Raw genomic sequence first — 10,959 nt, 5'->3', positions numbered from 1 at the left:
TTGATTTTAAGAATTTGGATTTGAATAGATTATAGTAGATGAAGTTTCGATCTGAAATTAGATACAAAAATAAATCAAAATTTAAATATGGAATTAAAGGATTAAATAAAGAAAACAAAGAGAGAAAGTAAGTGGCCAAAATTAGAGAATTGATAAATAAAATTAAGGATTAAAGAAATAAATCAAGTAGGAAATTGAAGGATATAAATTGTTGTCTTTCCAACCTTCCAACCAACGGTGTAATTAGGAAACTCGAACTTGGACGACGCCTGCCAACCGTCTAGATCGTAGAACTACAATTATAGAAAAAAGAAGTTATTTAAAGTTTAAAAAAAACCCTTAAAATAATTGTTTTCAAAAAATAAAACATGAGAAGTAGACAAATAATTAGGGATGAGCATGTTGGATATTTACAAATTCTATAAAATATAAATTTACAAATTTGCTTTGAAATTCAAATTTGTTTATTTTCTACTTTAAATTTGATTAATTATTATTTGAATTGAAATTAATTAAATTATTCGTTGTATATACAAATCCATTAAAATTCACATTTAGTAGGTCTAAAACATCTTTACAATAAAATAATTTTTGAAAAATAACGCGAATATCCTAATTAACAAAAGTAACATGGATTCAAATATGGGATATCTAGAGATTACTATTTACATCCTTGAATAATAATTAAAATATAAAAAATTATCTAAATCAGTAAAAAGTAAGTCAAATATTTGCAAATTTTGAATTTTCATCATTTCCATGCTATAAATAATGGATAAAATTTTATTTCCTCAGTAATATTACCTTTATAAATTTATATTGCTTATTTTAGAGTTTGGTGGTTGTGCACTTTCCTTACTGTACCAGTATAGAGGTAGATATAAATACAATGGAAGTACAACAAATTAATGTAATTGAAAGTTTAGGAATTTGCCTTACTTCCGAATGTCGCAGTCTACAAACCTTCCAAAACCTTCAGCCAACAGCCTTATCATCGCAAAACCTTGGCTAACTCCGTTATAGCTGCTTCAGCCATTTCTAACAATTTACCAATCGCAGCGGTTGTCGAGTCATTTCAACAATGCTATGATCTAACAACAATCATCGGTCCGTAAATCTGAAAAAAAAAAAACTCATTTTGAAGGTGTGATCTCTGGAAAAAGCTGATTTGATGATCGGAGGTTTTATCATGCAGAATTGAAGACTACGGTTTGTCCAAGTACGAAGGTCACCAGAGTAAGTTCAAGGAAAAATATTGTGTTGATAAGTCCCCGATCAACCGTCCATCCAAATATAGTAATGCCCCCAGGGTTGGCTTGCAAATACATCACTGCATCACACAAAGAACCACTTGCATCAATATACCCAAGGATTAAACACCATAAGCAATGATTAAAAAACCAAACCGAATCAGTTGGTCAAACCAAGCCAGATATCAACTTATTTCCGGTTCAATATAACAAATCAACTAGGTTAAATCTTGAATCGGTTTAGATGTCACCTCTTAAACATGAATACACAAAACAACTAGGTTACGTCATGGGTTAATGTAAGAATTTTCTTTTATCTCTAAATTATATGGAAAAAGTTGAATGGATGCTATCTTCAAGGTCGCAGTCCTAAAAGAGAAACAAGCTAGACTTTTTATTCTCAATGCTGCTCTAGGCTATTCAACTATGACCCTACAATCAAAGCATTTATGTCAACCAATGAGAAGATCAATAAAAAAAAGGACAAGATAACCAACCAAAAAAAAGGGTTTTATAGTTGAAAGAACAGGTTTTTTTTACTGTGCCTAGCGATACACTATAGGTGATCTAGTTGTCATTTCAAAAGTATGAACATGCTTGTAAACTAAATATCTCTAGCCCTCTTCTTCAAGCAACTATGTTGAAAAATGCTATAAATTATAGATGCAAAGCAAGTATATATCCATTTACTAGGTCAAATTTGATGTTATTCAAGTTCGGGTGTATATGTCAAATGTGGGTATGTGTCCAAGACAGTTATGTTAAAAACTTCAAAATTTTAGAACTTTTTTATGAAGAGGATCCTCGAAAGGTAATCTACTATTTCTAATTATGTGTCAGATACAGGTGTCTAACATGGGTGCTTTTGGAAAAATGAAGAGTTGGAGCAACATAGGTCAAAAGGATAAAGTAAGAATATCTGGGACAATAAGAAAAATAGAACAAAATAAAGTTGATATAAACCATCCATATTCTATTGATTTATATTGGATGGAGTATGGGATCTAGAAGCTGCAATTAAACATATCTTAGAGATTTTATGAGCACCCTGAATAGCTACATAATTCTGCATGATCCAAACAATATTTTAGTTATGTCTAGGAGAGTCGTATTATACCTTCATAACATCACAAAGTATGCCGTTAAAAACAGTCCAGCAAGTGTGGCCAATGTTACTTGGACTCAAGTTGTTGGACATGGGTGTATATCTGAAACAAGTATGCTCAGCATTTTCCAAGATTTTCACATATTTGGAGGGTACTTGAAGGATCATGTCTTATACCCTAGTTTATATATCCAGACACAAGTGTCAAACACGGATACTTCAGAAAAATTAAGAGGTGGAGCAACATAGAGTGCAGCCACTGGTGTGTGTTTTTATCCAGGTTATTTATGATGCTAGTAGAGGGTTCGCATTTTGGCTTGATTAAAAGTAAGGTCCTAAATCTTTGCATGAGAAATAAACAGAATTAGCCATAGAAACAAGATAAATTGCATACCAAAAGCTTGTCTTCTGTGATATGAAGACATATAAGAAGCCAACTGTGTGGTTGTAGGCATGGCAATGTAATCCATCGAATCCAGATCACTTTCCGAAAAAGTAATATCTAGCAAGTTTGATTGACTTAAAGGTTCCATGCTTCCTAAACTGTTTGAATGTCTCAGGCAAGCATCAGTAGATGTACATGTCGCCAATGCATGCCATCTACATGCAAAAGATGCAATTCCTTGAGCTCTATGAGAAATTCTGGTGGCTGCATGCAAGCAAAGAATGATCCCAACTACCTGAACAATCGCGGAGATCTAGAGAAAGGCAAGAAAAAGAACAGACAAATGATGCAATTAAATGAAAGCATTAAATGGTTAAACTCTGAAGAAAATATGCCAAGAAATTAAGAAATTTCTGGAAAGTTAACATTTAAATTAGCAACTTCTGTTTTTTCATTCAGGAGATAAGTAAAGGTTACGGACTGAACAATTGAACTCCAGAGAAATAAGTATTCACAACTTACTGCAAAATCACCGCCATTGCTCAAGTTAATCATTCCACTATAAACTGTTGTCTGGAAAAGAGTCACAACTTGGCTAACCGTGACAACCAAGAACTGTAAAAGAAGAAAAATCCGGAACCTATGGCTTATCTTGGAGAGATGATACCGCAGTCGAATGTGCTCCTCTATAAATACCATAACATCGGATTCCCTTTCCAAGAGTTTTGCATAATCATCAAAGTGAATGAATTGCAAGTTGCAGAGTAAATGAAACAAGATGCTGGCGGATAGACTAATCGTACTAACATAAGTCCAGGACAAAGTCAAAGGTACTGAAATAGCAACAGATATCCACCGTGAATCGTGTTGCACATATAAAATTCGGATAACCTCACGTGCTGTCTTCAAAATAAAGCATGGAAGCAACCACCATATCAGCAGGCGCATAGAAGCCTGTACGAAAGTAAACCCAAATCAAGAAACAGTGGTATACAAAGGAAAGTTTTTCAAGTGCATCGTAGTTTCATTATTATTACCAATATGGATGGTGCTAAAACTACTAGAAAATTCAGACTGTGCTGCTTCAACTGTTCATTCTGACTGAAATACCTGTATTCAACACATTTCGACATATATATAGGGATAGGACCCCAAGAACCCACCAAATACATGAAAAACTGAACTCAAACTCACCCAAATCCGAATAACATAGGATTCAAATTTCTTGTTTTGTTGAATAACATAGGATTCATTATTATTACCAATATGGTGGTGCTAAAACTACTAGAAAATTCAGACTGTGCTGCTTCAACTGTTCATTCTGACTGAAATACCTGTATACAACACATTTCGACATATATATAGGGATAGGACCCCAAGAACCCACCAAATACATGAAAAACTGAACACAAACTCACCCAAATCCGAAAAACATAGGATTCAAATTTCTTGTTTTGTTGAATGATCTAATTAAACCGAAATATAATTACTCAAATACTTAGTAATTTCCAAATCTATAAAACAAGCAAAAGTCGAAGTCAGAGATCATTCCGAGCTAGGATTAATCTTTCTATTTTAGTAACAGTGACCAATCCAGCAACATGAATCCAATATTTAACATTAAATTATAAACCAAAGATCAGAACATTGAATGCGTTAATCATATGATAAAGCAAGGTATAAATCCTAACTAATCGATTTTAACACCACAAGTTTTCGAAGAAACGAGAGAAGCTTTACCGCAATCTGCTTAACATAGAGATCGGTAAAGCGAACCATTTGACCACCGTATCGATCAACGAACAAAAACCTCCGGATGCCGTACTTTCGGAGATTAAACGAAATGCAAAACAAAGAAACGGCCGCCAAACAAGCCTGAGAAGCCACGATACCGACCTCGAAATTCTTAATCTGGTACATCTCACAACCGTCGCATTGAGAAAGTTCCAGCGCTAAAACAGGGACCAAAACCCCGACCACCGTGAACGCCGCCCAAGATAAAGAAAAACTCAGCAAAGACGACTGGTTGAAACCGAGGCAGGTCAAAAACCTCTCCAAATATTCCAACGAATCATCGAGACGGTTACTCGTTCGGATCTCTTGCTGCCGCTGGTGGAGGCCTCCAACGGCGTCGTTTTGAAGGTTTGAACTGAGCAAAGGGATTTGCGCGGGAGGTGGTTGCTCTTCATCTGATCGTAACTCAGTATTATCACCCATAAAAAAAATGGAAAAAGATTTTCAAAAATTTCACTCAATCAGCTCTAAATTTTTAAAAAAGAATAGAAAAGTATTTCGCTGTTTCTTAAGATCGTTAATAGAAAAAAAACCAGTGAAGGATGAATTTTTGGAGTGTGTCGGAGGTTATCCCCTTGATGGTTGAAACTTTTTTTAAATTTTTTTTAATTATATGGTGTGGAGGGTAATTATTGAGCGAAGTCGTTTTTATTGAAATTTAATAACGGTTAGCTGATGATCATGTGATTTCAGCCGTAGATATACTGAGATCTCTGGCCAATTCGCGTGTGATTATGATCAAGGCGTCAGATTAGTGGAAGTGGGACCGGACTTTATTACTTGGAATTTGTACTCTCTTATTTTCATGAAAGCGAGTAAAGAGACATCCGGTGCAAAAAGTATTTTAAAATTTATTTGATATAAAATATATTAATAAATAATTTTTTTTTAATTCAATAGACTGACATATTGCTAAGCACATTAAATTATAATTTGACACTGAATCCCTTTTATTATAATTTGTTTTTTTTTTTTAACTTCTTTTTAATTTATGAACAAAAAGAAGATTAGGTAGATAAAATACTCAAAAATAAATAAACATTACCACATTGGATATAAGCAAATTTATTAAGAAATTTCGTTCAAAAAAAAATTAAAATTTTGTTGAAATTATTACGAAGAAGGAGGGAGGGTTGGAGTTTCCCGCCATAATTAAATGCAAGGTTTTTTCTTTTAAAGGTAAGAAACCAAACAGGATGCAAGTTTTAAAGGAGAATAATATAGTTAAAGTAGGCACTTGGCGGATTAAAGTGTATTACTGGAAATAAATTAATTTTTTTAATTAAAATTTTGAGTTTAAATTGTTTTGTTTCTCTCTTTAAAACAATTAGAAAAAAAACTTATATTTTATATTTGTCGAGAACAAAGTCAGGTTCGCGTACGAGAAGAAAAAGACAAGCAGAAACATATAGACATAAAGATAGACTAACCATTGCTATTATATGCGAATCCGGAACGAGTGTCCAAAGGCTCTTATGTTTGATATATAATTAGGCATAATCATAAATTTAGTATTAAATGTAAAAGTTAATTTTATCTCGTTTCATGTTTTAATTATTTCGTTTTATTTTTAACTCTCACAATGCTTTTGTTCAATAAATTAATTTTTTTATTTTAAGCACAATTTTGTAAGAGTCATATACTCATTATATTGTATCATTTCTTATTTTTCCACTCAATTCTTTTGAAACAACCAAGGTACCTCTACCTAATCCCTCTATGTTCATGGCTTGGGGTTTATTTCATAATGCAATAAGAGACCAAAGATATGGAAATGTTCAAGTTTTAATTAAATTTTTGGCTCAAGGTTTCAATATTGCCGAAAGGTCCATCAAGGAAGAGTAAATATGATCAAATATGAGAACTAGGGAGACATAGCATAAGAGAAAGTTATTTAATTTCTAGTTATTTAGATAATGGTTTAGGTCATCCCTAAACATTCTACAATACACAATCTCTTTCATGTTTTTAATTAAACCAATGAATAATAATTAATTCAACCATCATGTATCTACAAATATCTATAATGCTTATTTATCCCATGACACACAATCAAACATTTTTACATACGTACCTCTAGTCTATTATGCAATTTAACTAAGTAAACTAATTAATCTACCTTAAAACTAAGTAAATCATCTCATATCAATCAAAAAGTGCATGCTTGACAAAAATCAACTATTATTCTCAACCAATATTGTTAGCATTAAAATACTCCAAGCACCGTGCAATTCAAACAAAAATAATTTTTAGGTATATATCATAAAATAAATAACAAAGAAAACACACAAACATAACCCTGTGTAATCCCCCCTACTTTAGAGCATACATTGTCCTCAATGTAAACATGAAGTGTAAACAAGGAAACATCCCTAGAAAAGGTCGCATCCTTGCTGTCAACTATCATCGGGATCCCATGTGCTCCAAGCATGCGGAAAAGAACCTAACGAAAAACAAAAACTACGACCAAATAACATGAAACATGATAATGTAAATGTAAAACAACAAAAATAGGAACAAAGAAAGTGTTGACAATGGATAATAGAACATTAAAATAAATAGTTTCAGACGAAATGATACGGCCATACCCCAAGCACACTCTTGGACCAGCTCTCAAAGCGTTGCTTGTAATCCTTTGCAAGCTGAATTAGTTCGATTCTAGCTCGTTGAGCTCAATTCGGCTCGTTTCCAGCTCAATGATGTGAGTCGAGTCATTAATGTGCCCAACCGTTAAAATGAGAAGTATCGCTCGATTTAAAATAAAGGGGTTAAATTCGGCTAAGTGTGGTATTTAGCTTCCAAAATAGGTTCAAGATGGCTAAGTATGATATGTAATGGATTCGGTTAAGTGAAGAGGCTAAAGTTTATTTGAAGATGGATTTGCGGTTGGCTCGAATGGCTTTAAGGTCAAGAAGGAACCAGTACTAAAATGGAGTACTAACCCGATTCTTGTAAGACACTTAAAGCCATGAAGTGTATGTTTTGAGCGATGAATGCAAGAATAATGTTAATACAAATTGTGATGCTAATCAGCAAACAAATGAAATTGTAATCCATCGTCCTTGGCACACTTTGACTGCGCAAGATGAACATCCATATAAATCTTTCTTTGAGATTGATCATGTTGGAAAGGCATGGAAAAGGACTGTTGAATTTGATTGTGTGTGAACATGCATGATTAATTATCCTTTGAACCGATTGAGTTCATTTGTTTGCAATAATGACATATCAAGACTGTTTGATAATTTGAGGTATGCAAGTTTTGACCGAATAAGACTTTGGATGCATGACCGATTGAATGAATTTATCATTTCTTTTGGATGTAATTTAAGCTTGATTTCTTTGTTCTCTCCACCGCCGAATATGGAAAGCCAATTTGAGAAGGTAAGATCCATTCATACTCTTGAACTCTGCCATGGTATATGTGCTCAAATTTGGATTCAGAATTCAGAAAGAGTCTGTAAGTCTTTAATCCATCGTGTTTTTAATCCTCTTCATTATCATTTAGATGACACTTTGAATCGGCTCAGTCCTAAAAAGGGAGGGCATGTGACTAATCTATCATCTTTTCGAGTAATGTGTGACTTTCAGGTTCTTAGGGGCAACCATGCCAATTCCATCAACAAAAGGGTTGATAACGATGAAAAATTTTTCGCGAGCAAGTGGCTCGATTTGAGGACAAATCGCTTTAAAGAGGGAGGGGATGATACGGCCATGCCCCGAGCACACTCTTGGACCAGCTCTCAAAGCGTTGCTTGCAATCCTTTGCAAGCTGAATTAGTTCGATTCTAGCTCGTTGAGCTCAATTCGGCTCGTTTCTGGCTCAATGATGTGAGTCGAGTCGTTAATGTGCCCAATCGTTAAAATGAGAAGTATCGCTCGATTTAAAATAAAGGGGTTAAATTCGGCTAAGTGTGGTATTTAGCTTCCAAAATAGGTTCAAGATGGCTAAGTATGATATGTAATGGATTCGGTTAAGTGAAGAGGCTAAAGGTTATTTGAAGATGGATTTGCGGTTCGCTCGAATGGCTTTAAGGTCAAGAAGGAACCAGTACTAAAATGGAGTACTAACCCGGTTCTTATAAGAGACTTAAAGCCATGAAGTGTATGTTTTGAGTGATGAATGCAAGAATAATGTTAATACAAATTGTGATGCTAATCAGTAAACAAATGAAATTGTAATCCATCGTCCTTGGCACACTTTGACTGTGCAAGATGAACATCCATATAAATCTTTCTTTGAGATTGATCATGTTGGAAAGGCATGGAAAAGGACTGTTGAATTTGATTGTGTGCGAACATGCATGATTAATTATCCTTTGAACCGATTGAGTTCATTTGTTTGCAATAATGACATATCAAGACTGTTTGATAATTTGAGGTATGCAAGTTTTGACCGAATAAGACTTTGGATGCATGACCGATTGAATGAATTTATCATTTCTTTTGGATATAATTTAAGATTGATCTCTTTGTTCTCCCTACCGCCGAATATGGAAAACCAATTTGAGAAGGTAAGATCCATTCATACTCTTGAACTCTGCCATGGTATATGTGCTCAAATTTGGATTCAGAATTCAGAAAGAGTCAGTAAGTCTTTAATCCATCGTGTTTTTAATCCTCTTCATTATCATTTAGATGACACTTTGAATCGGCTCAGTCCTAAAAAGGGAGGGCATGTGATTAATCTATCATCTTTTCGAGTAATGTGTGACTTTCAGGTTCTTAGGGGCAACCATGCCAATTCCATTAACAAAAGGGTTGATAACGATGAGAAATTTTTCGCGAGCAAGTGGCCCGATTTGAGGACAAACCGCTTTAAAGAAGGAGGGGATGATATGGCCATGCCCCGAGCACACTCTTGGACCAGCTCTCAAAGCGTTGCTTGCAATCTTTTGCAAGCTGAATTAGTTCGATTCTAGCTCGTTGAGCTCAATTCAGCTCGTTTCCAGCTCAAGGAGCTTGTTTGCTCGTTTTGAGCTTACTTTAATTTCTATAGTTGCTGGAATAAAATAAATGCCAATTAGTTTATTCAGCTTAAATAATTAAATTGCATTTTAATTCTGGACGTTTTAATTAGAAGTGTTTAAATGTGTCTAAAGTTGGGAAAAATTAATTTCGTGTTTTTAATTAATTTGTCTTAGTTGCTGTTATGTTTAATTTGAGTCTTAATTAATATTTGTTTTTAATATGTCTAGCTACAACATTTTAATGTGCCTTTAGCTGAACATTTTAAATACAGGTTTTTAAATGTGTCTTAGTTTCTTTGTGTTTAATATGTCCTAGTTATTATCAGCTTTAATGTGCCCTAACTGAATGCATCATTTTAATGTGTTTTAGTTGCTGAATTATGTGTCTAAAAGAGAATTAATTTGCTGAATTTATTGGATGCAGGTACCATGCATGGACGGCATTTAAAAGAGTGAGCTACTGATTGCTCTCCTCCAAGTGACCGTTCGGTCATTGCAACAGCCACAAGTAGCTGATGCTTATTCTTCCCAAAGTGGCCGGCTAGCTCCCCAAAGCTACCTTGAAAGCTTTCACACCTGTTGCACATTCCGTTCACATCACAAGGCTTTCCAGATTTTTTTTCTCACACACACAAGGCTGTTTGCATTCGGTTTCATACTTGGATGACCATTACAATACTCAAGCTACCAATTAAAGCTACTAAACTATTCAGCTGAACAAAGAGTTTCAATTAAAGCCATTCAAGCACATGAACCGAATCTACAAAGTCATTTCAGCTCAATTCAGCTCCTACTTAATTTCGTTCATGCCCAGCTGATTGAAGGCTTCTAGAATCTGCCCATTGATGTATCCCAAGCTAAGAAGTTTCAAAGAAGCTTCAAGGGACGTTCTAGGAAGGTGCCAAGAAATTTCAAGTTCATTTATTTGATGCATGTTGTCCATTAGGCTATCCAAAGTGCCTATTCGGCTAACCCAGCCATTTTTACTATAAATACTTAGCTAGTTGCTGTTTGTAGGGACTTTTTGAACCTTTGATTAATGTTTATACATTTTGTGAGTTTTTCAACTCTCTTATTTCGTTTTAGACTCAAGTAGACTTATCTAGCTTGCTAGTGGCGTCTTCCTTGTTTCTTCGAACTTATCACTCAATCCCGAGTGTGGAGTTCAACCATTTGATACCTCTGGTTCCTAACTCTTATAGTTAGAGGGGCAAGATCCTTTTCATCACCTTTAAGTGTCTTATAAGATTCGGGTTAGTACTCCATTTTAGTACTGGTTCCTTCTTGACCTTAAAACTATTCGAGCCAACCGCAAATCCATCTTCAAATAACCTTTAGCCTCTTCACTTAACTGAATCTATTACATATCATACTTAGCCATCTTGAACCTATTTTGGAAGCTAAATACCACACTTAGCTAAATTTAACCCCTTTATTTTAAATCGAGCGATACTT

General features: G+C 34.4%; 1 protein-coding gene across 3 annotated transcripts; it reads right to left on the bottom strand.

Moving 5' to 3' along the window:
- LOC105765889 (hypothetical protein) lies at positions 1 to 5,123 on the bottom strand. 3 transcript variants are annotated; one of them, XR_001124919.2, is made up of 5 exons: positions 4,481 to 5,123; positions 3,263 to 3,694; positions 2,750 to 3,053; positions 940 to 1,330; positions 1 to 293 (listed from the first exon to the last, which is right to left on the bottom strand). XR_001124919.2 is itself a non-coding variant. In XM_012585161.2 (4 exons), exons 1-4 carry the CDS (start codon positions 4,955 to 4,957, stop codon positions 1,188 to 1,190), a joined length of 1,356 nt encoding a protein of 451 aa, XP_012440615.1. In that variant the 5' UTR covers positions 4,958 to 5,123; the 3' UTR covers positions 731 to 1,187. The 3 variants fall into 3 exon arrangements, 1 of the variants encoding a protein (XP_012440615.1); XR_008195963.1 differs by lacking the exon at positions 1 to 293 and adding an exon at positions 2,368 to 2,533 and having other exon boundaries at positions 1,145 to 1,330; XM_012585161.2 differs by lacking the exon at positions 1 to 293 and having other exon boundaries at positions 731 to 1,330.
- Positions 5,124 to 10,959: the final 5,836 nt, after the last annotated feature.

Source organism: Gossypium raimondii, chromosome 5 (assembly GCF_025698545.1).
Source record: "Gossypium raimondii isolate GPD5lz chromosome 5, ASM2569854v1, whole genome shotgun sequence".
Classification (NCBI taxonomy): domain Eukaryota; kingdom Viridiplantae; phylum Streptophyta; class Magnoliopsida; order Malvales; family Malvaceae; genus Gossypium; species Gossypium raimondii.
Note: the sequence above shows the minus strand (reverse complement) of the source record. Positions and strands in the feature narration are given on the sequence as shown.